The 15,609-nt window shown below is 47.2% G+C and overlaps 1 protein-coding gene across 1 annotated transcript in view; it reads right to left on the reverse strand.

Moving 5' to 3' along the window:
* ITPR2 (inositol 1,4,5-trisphosphate receptor type 2) overlaps positions 1-15,609 on the reverse strand; it is a 304,126-nt gene that overhangs the window by 37,009 nt on the left and 251,508 nt on the right. Inside the window, exons 48-50 of the mRNA XM_054987843.1 lie at positions 13,513-13,638; positions 4,995-5,170; positions 1,354-1,518 (exon numbers count right to left, since the gene is read on the reverse strand). Of these exons, the coding sequence (XP_054843818.1) occupies positions 1,354-1,518; positions 4,995-5,170; positions 13,513-13,638 (467 nt within the window). The remainder of the gene's footprint in view (positions 1-1,353; positions 1,519-4,994; positions 5,171-13,512; positions 13,639-15,609) is intronic.

Below are 15,609 nucleotides of genomic sequence, written 5' to 3' on the forward strand. Positions count from 1 at the left end.
TCCAAAATCTGCTGGCGTGCCCTGCAGCTTCTGGGTTTTGAACGTGTTGAAGGAGTGCATGGAAGATTTGAAAAATACCTCTGCAGCAAGAGGGGCCCTCCTTCAAGATTTTGTCTTGGACCTTAAAAGAAGCTAAAGCATTTTACTAAACAGGAAGACCATCAATGAGCACAAGAACACGTGAGAAGGAAGTTGTTTCTCAAGCGCCTGGGCGGGCAGGAGGGGGAGGAGCAGAGACGGCAAACAATTGCGTCCCATTACAGGAATAAACAGTTCGCTCCAAAGCGTGCACGGAAACGTTGCCTGAGGTCGAAAGGGAGAAGCAAGTCTCAAGCGGTTTGCTGCATACCGTAGGTTGGGGAAGCTCTCCAGTTGCAAATAGATATATTTAAAAGAATGGGAATGGATAAACTGAGTCAAAGAAAAGGCAGTCCCCTGCGATCCTCCAAAGACACCCAATGACAAAAGTTATGTATGTAACAGCCAGCGGGGAAACCACCAGGGGACATTTCCCTTTACGCTGTTAGGAATGAATCATGGATTTCTGAAACGCGGAAACAGCCACCGAAAACCAGGCAGCCTGACCGGACTGGAAGCACCACGGCAGAGGCAGCAGCACGACTCCCCGGGGCTGAAGTACGATCTGATGCAGTGAGGGAGGCGGACTCATGGCTGTCCCGTGGCTGCACACAGGGGACCTGTTTGCGCCCCGCCCTCTCAAGAGCAACATCACTGTTGGTACGTGGCACGGCTAAACCAGAAGCGACTGCCATGGGGAGAGGTGGATTAGACGGCCAGAGTGTGCCTGGCCAAAGGTCATTCAGCCTTTTGAAGGGAAGGGAATTATTGGAGGCTTTTGCCCTCGGGAGCTCGCAAGAGCCATTTCCAGACCAGCCTTTAGGTCCAGCTCCACGAGAATTAAAAGGCGTGTCTTAACTATGTTTATAGTCCACCTTCCTCACAGAGACTCAAGGCAGGTTACGCAGTGCAAATGGTGCAATCAATAGGATGAGACGCCTAATACGTACTGGGCTAGGGCTAGGATTACAGAAAACTGAAACGGTCCCCGAGTTGATTTCAAGGGCAGATCCATTACAACACTCTAAAGTGTAACACATGACTGTAAATATCCGAAAACCATACATCATACAGACATGCTCAACGGGGAGCCACTTGCTGCCCCGCCTTGTTCAATGAAAGCATGGCTTGCCGCTACATGAAAAATGCTGCTGCATGGGAAATGTAATCTAAAACGAACAGCTGACCTAGTGGTCTGGGGGCCCTGACCCCAGGGGGCTGCAGTTTGGCTGGAGGGTCTCCCCAGCTGCACAGCACAGGGGTCTCTCTACTCACCAAGAAACTGTAAAAGAACTCATGCACACAGAGGCCCAGCATGCAGACGAGCACGTATGCCACATGGTAGAGGAACGCCATGTCCATGACGACTGCTCGGTAGCCACGAGTGAATGTGCCACGGTTCCCAACAAAGCTCACCAAGAAAACTATCTTGTTGCAAAGCTGAGGGGAGAGAAACACAGGACCGCATTTATTCCCACAGCATCGGACCGACAGCACAAGGTGCTGCTGTACGAAACATAAAAATAAAACGTGCCCTGCCTATAACCTGACAACCCATGTTTCAAGAATAGGAGCCCTACTCCCTTTAGAACCGCGTGTCAAAGGAGAGAGAGAACTTGGACTACGAGAGAGATTGTAAGGCCGCCATTTTTGCTCCCCGATGCACAGCTACCCCACGCAGTCATCAGTATGGAAGTGGAAAGTCTTGGAATGCAATCTCAACACACGAGCCTGAACTCCAGGTGTGCCAATTTGTTGGGAAGAGGCATTCGCGTGCTCTTCAAACTGCCCCTGTCACAGAGAGTCAGTCACCATGCTCTGAGGCTAGCATCCTTCCCTGAGGGGCGTCTCTCAGCCTCCCTGCCCTTGGTAGCAGACTGGGACCAGCTCCAGCCTCCCCCAGCTCCTCTTTGTCCCACTCCCACAGCCAGCAGGCCACCGCTACCCATTGATTGTATCATCGCACCCTTACTCCAAGGAGTGCAGGGGTGTATGCAAAATAGTAAAGAGTCCAGTAGCACCTTTAAGACTAACCAACTTTATGGAGGCATAAGCTTTCGAGAACCACAGCTCTCTTCATCAGTTGATTAGTCTTAAAGGTGCTACTGGACTTTTTACTATTTTGCAGCTACAAGATAATACGGCTACCTCCTCTGGATCTATGACCATGGGGGCATATGCAGTTTTTGGTCCTCCCAATCCAAGCTAAGGTGGGTCTGTAGCAGGCCCGCATTCTATCACCTCAAACTCTTTTCACTCCAGGTGGGAAGCTGTGACAGGGAAACCTTGTGGTGTGGTCTCTAGTGCTTGGAAAATCCATCTCAGCACCTACCCACCAATGAAGAGAGGCCCCACACACTGCTTGGAACTGGCTCAGTGCTCAGACATAGACACACACAGCCATGAGGAAAACAGACACAGCTAGGGCAAAAAATAACAGCACACAGCCAAACATCGGATGCTTGCTGGCCATCCTCTTCCTTCCGCTTATGGGATTGTGGATCTCCGCTCAGGGATGCCACAGACCTCCTGTGGGCTGCCTATGGGAGGGAGCGAGCCTGCCTCACGGCACACGGCACCCCCTTTGCTGTGCTGCCCCAAGCAGTGGCAGGAGAACTGGCCCCAGGCAAACTCCCCTTTGCCATCTAACTGGGGGAGGAGTGGTCTGCACAGCTGCCGTCTGCCACTAAAGAACTGTTGAGAAGACCCCACCCAGACCTCTCAGGGCCAAGCTAGAAGTGACGAATTACACTTGAATGGCAAGTGAACGGACTCGCATGTACTCCTCCCTGTTCACTTGCGCTCCACTTGTGCTCCACTCGATCACTACAGAGCACAAGTGGAGCGCAAGTGAACAGGGAGGAATACACTCAACTATGTGATCAAATGGAGCGCAAGTGGAGTGCAAGTGAACAGGGAGGAGTACACGCGAGTCTGTTCACTTGCCATTCAAGTGTAATTCGTCACTTCTAGCTTGGCCCTCAGTCTCCTGCCGAGTGATGCCTTCAGTGTCCCTGTGCAGTTGAGAGGGGCCTTTCCAGGTGGTCACTTTGTCCCGCAGCTGTTATGGGCCCACATCTTGCGTGATGAACAGGCATAGAGACGTCTCCCGCCCAAGGGGAGGGACAGCAGCGGCAGAAACTTCCCAGTCAGGCCACATCCAGGGTGCGTTTGTCAGTTCTACAGGTCCCAGGAGACTGATGGGAACAATTGGACCCCATATCACAACCTCCATGCCTTAAGGTTCACTTACTCCTCTATGAACCTACTCAGCCGTTATGATCACCTTCAAGGGCCCTGCTTTGGGCACCCCTGGTCTTCTGGGGCAGCAAACCAGAAAAGAGACTTCTCAGGCATGGCACCAACATTAGGGAAACTTGGTTGTTGTGGATTTTCCGGGCTGTATAGCTGTGGTCTTGGCACTGTAGTTCCTGACATTTTGCCAGCAGATGTGGCATCTTCAGAGGTGTAGCACAGAAAGACAGAGATCTCTCAGCGTCACAGTGTGGAGAAGATGTTGGCAGGTAATTTATATCTACTCAGGAAGGTGGGTTTGGGCTGAGTCATCCTGTAAGAGTTTCCCAGGGTGTGGAATGCTAATGGGGGGAAGCTTCACTGTATCCTGAGGAGGTTCTTTTGCATATGGATTGGTGGTTGATATGCGGACTGAAAACCATGCTCTATTCATTCTTAAAGTCTCTTCTTTCCTGTTGAATACTACAAAATACTCTACATCCTACAATAGCCCTGCAGAGAAGATTAGCATATCAAGCACCAATCCATATGCAAAAGAACCTCCTCAGGATACAGTGAAGCTTCCCCCCATTAGCATTCCACACCCTGGGAAACTCTTACAGGATGACTCAGCCCAAACCCACCTTCCTGAGTAGATATAAATTACCTGCCAACATCTTCTCCACACTGTGATGCTGAGAGATCTCTGTCTTTCTGTGCTACACCTCTGAAGATGCCAGTCACAGCTGCTGGCGAAACGTCAAGAACTACAATGCCAAGACCACGGCTATACAGCCGGGTAAATCCACAACCATCATTCTCCGGCCGTGAAAGCCTTTGACAATATATTAGGGAAACTCCCCCTTTCCCCCTCGATCACTTTCCACCAGCAGGTGAAGGCTTCTCTGTTTTGACTGGATCATTCTGACTCTTCTTGTTTGTTTTTAATTTTGGCTTTTTCTAGCTATGTCCTGATTTTAAAAGCTGATTTGGATTTCCGGTTCTAGTTTGGTGTGTCATGCTTGTACTCTGTGCTCTGCCTAGACGCAGCTAATTTTAACTTCTAGAGGCTTTTAAACATCTGGGGTTTTCCTCTTTTTTTCCTCTTTTCTTAATCTCTGCTTGGTTTTCTTGTCTTTACTTTGTGATTCTTGTTATTTCAAAGTAGCTACATAGACTTGGTTTCAGCTCTCCCCCCACCTCGCTTATCTATATTATTAGAGTGAGGGAGCGGGAACGGAACTGTAATTCTTTAAAATAGACATTTTAATTCTTTAAAATAGAAATCAACAGTACTGTGGGTGTCCTATGCTGCTTGGAATGTTCTATCTTTTCTTATCTTAAAAGCTGATTTTTAATGTCTTTTTAATTGCTCGCTGCCTTGTTGGTCCTAACTAGGCAGAAATGCAGCATACAAATGTTTTAAATAAATAAACTCAAGTTCAAGATAGCCAATATTTCTAAAACCTCTAGAGACAGACAGACTAACTGATTTGAACAAAGCAGGTATAAGAATATGTGTTTGTGTGCACCCTCTCCTTGTTTAAAAGTGGAGCAAATGAGGCTTGAAATGAAACAGATTATCTGCACATACTACCTCTTCAGTTTTCCTACTGTGTAAGATGAATGTGGAAAAAAGATATCCTGCTGTTTTTCTAGACAATGATGTTGACAATACTTACGTTAGCGGCACCAAGTAGGATCAGTGTTGGTCCAAGGCCAATTGTATAAATTGACCGGAGCATTACAGAAACCAGAAAGGGTCGAATGCCAACAGGCTTAGGGAAGAAGAACAGCAGGGATGTACAGACAGCCACTGCTATCCAGAGGAGAATGGAAAACAGCGGGGAAAGGGTGCCTGGAAAGGAAAAGGAAGAAGAATGAATGAATGAATGAATGAGTGGCCACACAGCGGTCCATCCAGCCCGAGGTTCTGCAGGAGAGAAGCACAGATGGAAAATCGTATCTGCTCCTGTAAGTTATACGGATGCTCCAATGATCAGGCGTGGATCGTGGCCTTTCGCAACCAGATCTATCCTGACAGAAAGCCAGAAAAGTCGAGCGGACTGAAGCAGCACAGTGGCTGCAAGGTGGAGAGGTAGGATCCCTAGTCACCAGGGGCATCTGCGCAAACTCCCAACTGATCATGCTTATTTCCATGTCAAAAAAGGCCATGCTCGCCGATCGCTGCTATTAAAGGCATCAGAGCAGAACAATCCCATTTATAGGGCTAGCCCTTAACGAGGGGGACAAAAAAAATCTGGGTGTCCCCCCACCCCCAGCAGCAGTTCTGTAAATGGGAAATTCACTGCAGCCCATCAACAACTTCGATCCCTTAGCAGATTCATCCAGCATCCAGCCAGTTCAACACCGGCCCCGTGACAGCTCAGTTCAGCCTGGTTTCACAGCACGTGAAAAGCTTCCAACAGAGTTGTTAAGCACTGTGCAGCTGCAATTCTGCAGCTAAATAACACAGCCCTGTGTTGCTTTGGTAAGTTCCCATTGCCAAATGGTGAAGAGTAAGTGGGATGACTTTACAGAGTAAATTCGCTAGATGACAATGGAGATCTTGTTGTTATTATTAATAACAGCGATAATAATAGCAGCAGCAGCCACCACTGAACAGCTGAGGAACTGAAGATCTACGTTCAGTGTTTCAAGGAACTTTTGACCTGAATTCTCGAGATGTGGAAATTCCTGGTGAAGAATTGTTCTTTTTCCTACCCAGCCCTCCTTTGCTACTCTCAATCCAAGCCGATCCACTCCAGTCCCCAGCTGCGTTTGTCTGGGAGGCCACGGAAGCTTGCTGGTCACTGTCTCGGGATAAAATGGAGGAATGGGGAACAATGGATGCTCCCCTCAGCTCCTCGAAGGAATGGTGACATAAAATGTACTAAATAAATAAAATAACATACCACAATTCCCATTTCACACACTATGCAACCGAAAATTAGTGTTAGCCATCATATAGGCCATTAGCAAGTCACAGCAAATGAGCATGCGAGTAGAATCCTTATTTTTCAAGTATGTATCAGTCACATTCACATGCTAAACTTCAAGTGCATTAGAGCTTAAAATACACATCCAGTCACGTAACTTGGCCCTCAGGTCTTAATGATACATTTTATGCACAAGTGATCTACTGTCAGGGAAAGGGAGCTTCAGAACGGGACATTTTGGAGTGAAGAAGAGGCCCTTCACCTCGTCCCATGCCTATCAGTTTTCCATTGCAATTTTTCCCTCAAGAGTCTTTGCCAGCAGAGGTTGTTTTTAAGGCTGCTATCAATGCAAACCTAGATCTAGAAGTGCAAAACCAACAATTTACATAGCACTTTTCAAGTGTTGTAGTGTTTCATGGGCATTCTTTCAGTAATCATTACAACACTCCTCTAAGATACACAGTATAAGTGCTTCTATCATTGCTTCAAGACAGCCTAGATGAAATAGAAAAAGAAACAATAGCCAAGTGTCCCTGATCTGTGGATATTTAAATCTGGAGATTGAAGCCACGAACTGACAAATCAGATCTTCCTACAAACCTGAAAAATACCCCAGTTTTGCAGAATGCATAGAAGGTTTAAAAAAAAATCCAGAATGATAAAAGGAGCACCTGTAGCTTTAACCAGATGCACTCAGTGGCTGTTGCTAGGCAACCATAACGGTTTAGCCAACATTCCAGACAGGTAGGGAGCTGGGCTCTTTCCAGGGTTGTTTCGGCTTCGAGGGAGGACTCATTAGGGCCAGGCCCAGAAGGAACCACTGGGCAACTTGATACTGCAAGACTTGCATGATTCACCCAAGCCCAGCTGATTGCTACTGATCAACAGCACACGCACGCATGCACACACACCAACAAGAGCCAGTATAGTGTAGTGGTTAGAGTTTCAGAGTTGGATCCAGGAGACCCAGGTTCGAATCACCACTCTACTGCGGAAGCTCACTGGGTGACTTTGATCCAGTCACATACTCAGTCTAACCTATTTCTCAGGGCTGGTGTGAGTATAATAACTTTGGGTCCCCACTGAGGTGAAAGGCACTATATAAAAGAAGTAAATTAATAAATATAGATGATGACGGGGGCAGGTAAAAGGTAAATTGTTCAGTGGGTTTGAAGGAGAGAAGGGTGTAGGGAAAGGTGAGCATATGGAGGCTGCCAGGAGGAGGGAAAGAGGAAATAGTGTGGGGAAGGGGATACAGCGAAAAGTGGCGTACCCCCTGCAAGTCCTTGCAGGATCCCCACCATGCATCCGTGCCCAGCTCAGCTGGCACCACACAACTGGGCCGTAGGGGAGAGGCATCTTGGCAGGGGGAGAGGTGAAGATGGGGAAGAGACAAAGTTGGGTAGGAGGGAGAGCAAGGAGCAGGAAAGGAGGGAGAGGCTACGGGGCGGGGGGCAGACAAAGGCACAAGGACACGGTGGAGGAGGGTAAAACGAGATCCCCCCACAAGGCCTTGCAGGACCCCCATATGTCAGGATATCCAGACACCTCCTAACCCCTAAATCAGAACCTTCACAGTCCCAGGAACAGACAATCAGCTGCGAGGCCTTTGCTAAGTTTTTCGCTGATAAAATAGCACGAATATGCTCTGATCTAGCTGCAATGCAAACGAGATGGAAGAAATGCTTAATACAACATCTGGCCTTCATTTGGACTGCTTTGAACTAATTACAATGACAGACCCTAACAGGATCCTGGCATCTATGAAAGCCACTACTTGTGCGCTCAATCCTGGCCCATCTTGGCTGTTAAAATCAAGTAAAGATCACACAAGTGGACCACTGTGATCTACTGTAAACCAATTGCTAACTCAGGGCTACATTCCCCGGCCACTCAAACAGGCAGTTACCTGTCCACTAATTAAAAAAAACATCCCTAGACAAAACTGATGTGGCCAATTGCCGTCCAGTCTCTAATCTGCCCTTTCTGGGCAAAGTGATTGAGAGGGCAGTAGCTGACCAACTCCAGATCTTCTTGGAAAACTCTAGCACTCTGCACTCTTTCCAGTCTGGATTCAGACCAGGGCATGGGACAGAGACAGCACTAGTAGCGTTAGTGGATGATCCTCGTCTGAATACAGACAATGGCCATGCCTCCTTATTGCTCCTCCTGGATCTGTCCGCAGCCTTTGACATGGTAGACCATGCCATCCTGTTGAGGTGTTTAGAAACAGAACTGTGCATCAAAGGATGTGTCCTGGACTGGTTTAAATAGTTTCTCATGGAACAAACTCAAAGGGTTGCCGTCAGAGATCAGCTATCTCCAGAATGGGAATTATGTTGTGGGGTCCCGCAGGGCGCAATCTTATCTCCCATGTTATTCAACCTCTACATAAAACCTTTAGGAGAACTCACTCGCAGCTATGGAGTTGGATGTCTTCAATATGCAGATGACACCCAACTCTATATCTCGCTATCCAGGTCCCCACAGGATGCAGTAGAAATCTTAGATTGCTGCCTGACAGCTGTGGTTAAATGGCTGAAAAATAACAAATTGGAATTGAACCCAGACAAGACTGAAGTGATGCCTGTTGGGAAGGCAGAGATCTTGAAAGGCATTGTACTCCCCACTTTCGATGGAGTTCGTCTGATCCTTGCAGACTCGGTTAAGAGCCTAAGGGTTATACTGGATCCAGCGGTACTACTAGAAAAGCAAGGGAGCTGCAAAAAATGCTTACTACAATTTCACTCTAACCTGGAAGATGGCTTCTTATCTCAACACGGTCGACCAGGTTACCTGGATCCATGCTATGGAAACATCAAAACTTGACTATTGTAATGCACTATACATTGATCTCCCTTCTAAGATAACTAGGAGGCTCCAATTGGTACAAAATGCTGTGACTAGACTATTATAAGGAGAGAGTAGGAGCTTGAACATCACTCCCATCCTACAGTCACTCCATTGGCTACCTGTCAGTTACCGTGCTCAGTTCACGGTATCGGTTATTACATACAAAGCTCTTCATGGCCTTGGCCTGACATAACTATGGGACTGCCTCCCTCCCTATGTCCTTCCATGGCAGCTTCGCTCATCTGAACAGGGTCTCTTGCAGGTGCCACCCTGCACATGGGTGAAATCAACAGCAGCCCATACATGGGCTTTCTCTGTGGTGGCCCCTACCCTATAGAATGGCCTGCCTGAGGAGGTCAGGAGCGCCCCCACTCCTAGCTTTCCACAAACGATGCAAAACTGAATTATTCAAAGAGGCTTTGTGCTCAGATAGGAGGGCAGTATTGTAGGGAGGGGGTCTCAGATGCTTTGCTAATGAGTTAGGGACCATAGACTTCACCACTATGTTGCCTTGCATATTATCTGTTGCTTTAAATTTGTACTCCTATACCTGTGCTTCATGTTGTCTAATGTCAGTCCTAGAACTGATTATGTTCTGTTTCAGCAATTTTTCAACTCTGTATTGGAGCCTTGCTAATGCTATGTCTTTGTAAACTTGTGTTTATTTATCCTATGACATTGTTTATGGAAATGTCCTTGCTACTGATTGTACTAATCTCACACTACGTAATCTGCCTGGAGTCTCAGTGAGAAAGGCGGACCATAAATGACATAAATAAATAAAAGTAACATTCTATTTCTGAAAGGCAGACTAGTAAAAGCTGCTTTAAACTGTAACCAGATATAAAGGGGTATCAACTCTTCTACTTCTAGGTCATGGGCACATGCAAGACCATGCAGGGATACAACCAGGAGCAACTTCCTCCCAATAGTTGATGTGAACCATTATCAGTGGATCAAGGCCCATTTCTAGTGGACTTGGGTGTGTCTACTTAACACCCCCGCACACCCTTGGCACATTCCTTTTGAGAGGCTGGGTGAGCCAGAGACTAAACGGGACCGGTCTGAAGAAGACTGATCTCCTTTCACCCCGTATCCGGGAACAGGAGAGTGCGTGTCTCTGGGCCACAGCTTAGGCATGTTGGCAAAGCTGCCTGTGAAACCGAGCTTTTGGTCTCTAACACTCCCATCCCCCCCACCCTAAGCACCGAAGAATAAAGACTATTTTTGGAAAAATGTCAGCCTCATCAATTACAAGCTATTAGGGCTATGTTCGATAGACTCAAGTGGGAAAACCTTTTTCTCAGTTATACCACTTTAAACTGAAAGTGAGAAAGTTGCGTGTCTGAACAGTCCCCTCCAGTATAACAGGTTGTCCAGGTGGGGACTGGAGGTCTCCTGTAATTATAGCTGATCTCCAGACTACAGATAACAATTCCCCTGGAGAAAATGGCAGCTTTGGAGGTCTCTCCCCTCCCCAAACCTTCCTAGGCTCCACCCCAAATCTCCAGGAATTTCTCAACTTGAAAATAGCAATCCTAGAAGGACAGCAAGCCAGAGAGAAAGCTAAGCTGAGCCCTCCTTCCTGATCTGCTGCTTTTTGTACGGAGAGACCTTGATCTACGGAGACCATCCAAACACTCTCACCTTCAGCCTGAAGCAGTATATGCCAGAAGAAAGCTTGACTGCTGGCTCGTACACACAGCATATTCCCCTTCCAAGAAAGAGGGCAACTCCTCCTTCCTCCAGCACTTCTCTAGTTAACATAAACACTCTGATTAAGCAATCCCTCCACTACAGTGATGGGGCGACTCCATTTCCTAGGCCAGTTTTATGTACTTAACGCAATTGGATCTCTGTGAACAATACAGGTAGGTGCGGAGGACAGTGGTCTGACTGGTCACGACGAGACCTGCTCTTTCCCTGTAAAGGAAACCAGTGCCAAGCCGGAAGGAGGTATTCCTCTTCCATCGCCTTGCTGCATGCTGAGTATCAGGCCTACGGCCACGAGTTTTAGGCACCAGGGCTGGCCCAGCGTCCCAAGCAGGCTGCCTTGCACTGCACTTCTGCCATGCTAAGAACACACGAAAGGAGCCAACATGCGATTCCGGTGCTGTGAGTGCCGGGAAGCAACCAGAATGGAACACAGGAGAGGAGCAAAAGACACTCCCTGGGGACTCTGGAGCCTGTTTGCACACAGCAGAGCCCGGGACCTTCTGGGTGAAAAGGAACAAGGAAGTTTAAACAAAGAAGGGCTGTATGCAGGAGGGGCCAAGCTTTTTTGCTCCATTATTATCACCTCCAATTTCTAAACACAGCATGTTAAAAAAAGGTCAGACTTAAACACTTGCTGTGGGCCATCACAGAAAAAGAACGATTTCCTTTGAAAAATTTACTGTTCTTAAACATAAACGCAGGGGATGTTTGCACTAAATAATGCAAGGAGCATTGTGCAAATGTTGGCCTACCGACAACAACTTTATCTGTGGGCTCCTGAGCACCAGTCGAGCTGCAGGCTTCAGCTTGTACAGCCCCAGGCTGGTTCCTGTGTCCCCAAGCAAGGCACACGTATCCCCTCCTGGGCCTGTCTGGGCCCCGATGGCCCACTTCTGGTGCCACTGGGAGCTGAGAGCCGGCCAAGCCCCTTGCAGATCAGTTATACCTTTCTTTTATGACTTGGCCTGAGAACAGGCCCTCTTCAAGCCTCCTGTATTGAACATCCCCTCACTCTCGGAGGCCAGAGATGCTGAGGGGCAAGGTACAGCCCCACTCTCTTTGGGTGGCCTAAATTTGCAGCTTGGTGCAGGCGATCTCCCTCTGGAGCGCCAGCCAAAAGGTAAGAGCGTGCATGGCTGAAGGTTTTCTCCGCCCAAAGATATTCTATGAATTAGGGTTTGAATGCCTCTTGGCATTTCACCTCCAATTCTACAGGGCTTTTTTTCTGGGGAAAGAGGTGGTGGAACTCAGTGGGTTGCCCTCCGAGAAAATGGTCACATGGCTGGTGGCCCCGCCGTTTAGATTGCCCTCCGCGCCGCTCGGCAGCACGGAGGGCAATCTAAACTCCCCTCTGTCTGGAGATCAGGGGGCGGGGCCACCAGCCATGTGTCCATTTTCAAGAGGTTCCGGAACTCCGTTCCACCGCGTTCCAGCTGAAAAAAAGCCCTGACCGTACTTAACCGCTGTTCATGGACAGCACATTTAATTATCAGTTATTGTCACTTTTCAAAACGGACTGAATTAGATTGTTCACCATTTGTAAAATGCTTTTGAGCTTGTTTTTGTGGAAAGGCAACTGACGGTTCTAAACGTGCGATGGGCCCTCCTGAGATGCTTTAGAGCGGCTTCCCTCTCGTTATGTGCCGGCCTATTTATTTCCTGTGTCTTGGATACGCAGCATACCTTTTAATGGGCTTGGCGATTCTGTTCTTGGCTTTGTTTGTCTGTGTATTTATACATCGCTGAGACACAAGGAGGATGACACAGAGCAAGTCAGTACAAACAACAGCCAGGATAGTCAACAAACAAATACAATAGAGTATGGGTTTCATAAATATAAAAATTTAAAAAACAAGCATAAATCCAAACACAGAGATGAAACATTGAGTATGATTAATTAAATATGACATTTTAATGTCACAGAAAATATCCAGTAGGAGCATATCTACATCAACAGACAGTATGCAGTATGCCTACAATCCTCGATCCTTTACCACGGCATCTCTCTGAGCCATTTCTTGCAGTACAGACTTATTACCGTGCATAAAAGGGGGTCCTGAATAATTTGGATTTGCACAATTAGTGGAAAGTGAGGAGCCTGGGAGCTTCCCCGACCTCCTCAGACAGCCCATTCTTAAGGTGGGGGCCATCACAGAGAAAGCACGTGAGTGGGTGGCTGTGGATTTCGCTCAACTGCAGGGTGGTATCTGCGGATGATCTTAAGTCACTGAGATGGCAAAAGGTTCTATGGTCTTTGTTTATAATGCTTTTAATTGCCGCTGCTCTACTGCCAATGTAGATTACTGCTTCTCTCATTTTGTTTGCAAGAAACTGAGGATGAATTTCAGTAGTTTCTCAAGACTAGAGAACACATGGCGAAGCAGAGATATGAACCATATTATTTAGCACATAAGTTATTTCCTTTTATCCTGGGAACAATCCTGTGAGGCAAAGCCTGAAAGATAGCTGTGCGCCCAAGGCCACCCAGGCAGCTTCGTGACTGGGCAAGTCTTTGAGCTCGGGCGTCCCCTGTTCAAGGCCGACACTCTAGGCAGACCACATGGCCTTTCATTTAAAAGCAGCAGCTGTAGAAATATTTTATCAAGTGGAAGGGGAATTATATAATGCATGAAGATCCAATGGAGTGATGCTTTATTTTGAGTTCCAGAAATTTAGACATGAAATTGCTTACCTTCATCTCCGTCGTCTCCAAAGGGGTAAAAAAGAGCTACAGCTAGATTGATAAAAACTGCCAGATTGAACGATATACTTCCCCAGAGGGAAATGTGGCGGGAGAACCAGAAGAGGGCTGGATCATCTAGGAAGGAAAGGAAGGACAGCATTACAGGACCACAAGGGGACACTTAGTAAATAACTAAAATCCTGAGGGTCTCAGAGGGCTTGAAATTTTAAAAATCAGCATGAGTTTCCATAAGGAAAGGAGGCGTTGGTAGGCCACTGGCACCTAAGGAAGCAAAAAAGGACAAATGGTGCAAGGAAGGGCACCATTTGCCTTCCCCACCCCCTCTGTTTTGTCTTCCTTCCCACTGGCACTTAAGGCTAGGGCTTCACAATAAAATAAGGTCACTTTGGCTGCTCCCTTGCATCTGAATACAGTTCGAATTATGCCAGGACAAATGTCTGGCAGCCGGGGAAGGAGGCAAGTTGGCGGTTAGGTGACGCACAGCCTGCCTGTTTCCAGCGGGCAGCCATGTTGGCCTGCTGTACAGCAGCAGGATTTGCGTCCAGTGGCTCCTCAGAGCCAAGCAGGTTTTCAGAGTGGAAGCGCTCGAGAGTCAGAGCTCCCTTCTTCAGCAGAAGACGGCTTTGACTCGCGGAAGCTTCTGCCCTGAAAATCTGGTCGGCCTGCCGTTTAGTCCGGCTGCGTCATGGAGGATCGTCACGGCGTCACTCTGATGGGGTCTATCGAAAGCCCCTCAGAAATTAAGCCGGCCGTCCTGTACTTATTTGCTTAAAGGATTTCCGCTCATGCTGTTGGCACTGCACTTATTAATGTAGCATTTTTACAGTGCTTTAAAGAGGTTCAAATAATTAAACTGGCAATCCTTACAACAGTAATACTGTAAAACAGAATAATATTATCCATCATTATACAAAATACCTAGCTTTTTCAACAGTATTATTTTCCAGTGATATTATTCAAAGCTGAAAATTTAAAAATCATGGTCAGACCCCCCAAAGCAGTATAGATGTGACAGAAAAAAAACATTAAATTATTAAAAACAAACAAGAACAAAAACAGCAGCAAGACCAAAACAAACCTTTGTGAAAAAATTATAAATGGCATACTTTGTAAACTGCTCTGAGTGGGCATTAAGTTGTCCTGCAGGGCGGTATATAAATCAAATGTTGTTGTTGTTGTTGTTGTTGTTGTTGTTGTTATAATTTTGCAAGTTAATTGTTTAAAATATACTCTGTTAATGCTCAGAGGCTAAGCTAAAACCATCTTTACAGATAGACAAAGGGCTGCAAAAAAAGTTTCTCTCTCTCTCCTCTTCAGTCTGCCAGGCCGGTAGGATATTCACTCATAAGGCCAAGACCTTCTCCCGCAGATTGTCTGGGGAGGGGCAGCCGCCTAGAGGCGAGTCGTTTTTCATCCGTTGGAAGGGGAAGGATCTGATGGGCTTTGAAGAAAGAACTCTGGCCTTTGTCTAGAAAGAGGTTTTTCTTGCATGAGTAGAAAACTTGGAAGTGGCACGGAAAGACCTGCCTTCGGAATGGAAAAGAACTAGTAAGACTGGAATGGAAAAACCCAAGAATGGCTGAGAAAGGGAGATGCCTAAAACATGGCCTGAAACAGCGGCCTCCCTTTTAACACACTATTACAAGGGGGACGTTTTAGGCCTAGGGACAAAGGACGTGCTCACTGCTCATTTCATTTTGCCACTGCTCAGTAGCTGGTAACAAAGTTTTTACTCAGCTGTATGCGTTTTCTTTTGTAATCAACGTTGAACATTTTCCTGTTATGAAGATCTGTGTGAAAAGGCTCAACTTGGCCCGGGCTGGGCCCAAAGCACAAACTGAAGGCAGAAAGGTGCCGCCGGCCTGGGCCTGAACTTCCCTGGCAAGAGTGAGATTCTCAAGGCTTCTCCTGCATCCGCAGTTATTTGGAGTGGGTGGCCAGGAAAAGCCTGAATTGGGGGGGGGGGAGGCCCTTTAAAAGACGAAAGAAGAGAGTTGGATGCCCAGGAGGCCTCTCTCTCATTCATATTCCAGTGACGGCAGCAAAAAAAGAATCTTATTTTGGTTGGGGTAAGGACAGAATAAA

The sequence above is a fragment of the Eublepharis macularius genome, chromosome 9, assembly GCF_028583425.1.
Source record: "Eublepharis macularius isolate TG4126 chromosome 9, MPM_Emac_v1.0, whole genome shotgun sequence".
NCBI lineage: Eukaryota > Metazoa > Chordata > Lepidosauria > Squamata > Eublepharidae > Eublepharis > Eublepharis macularius.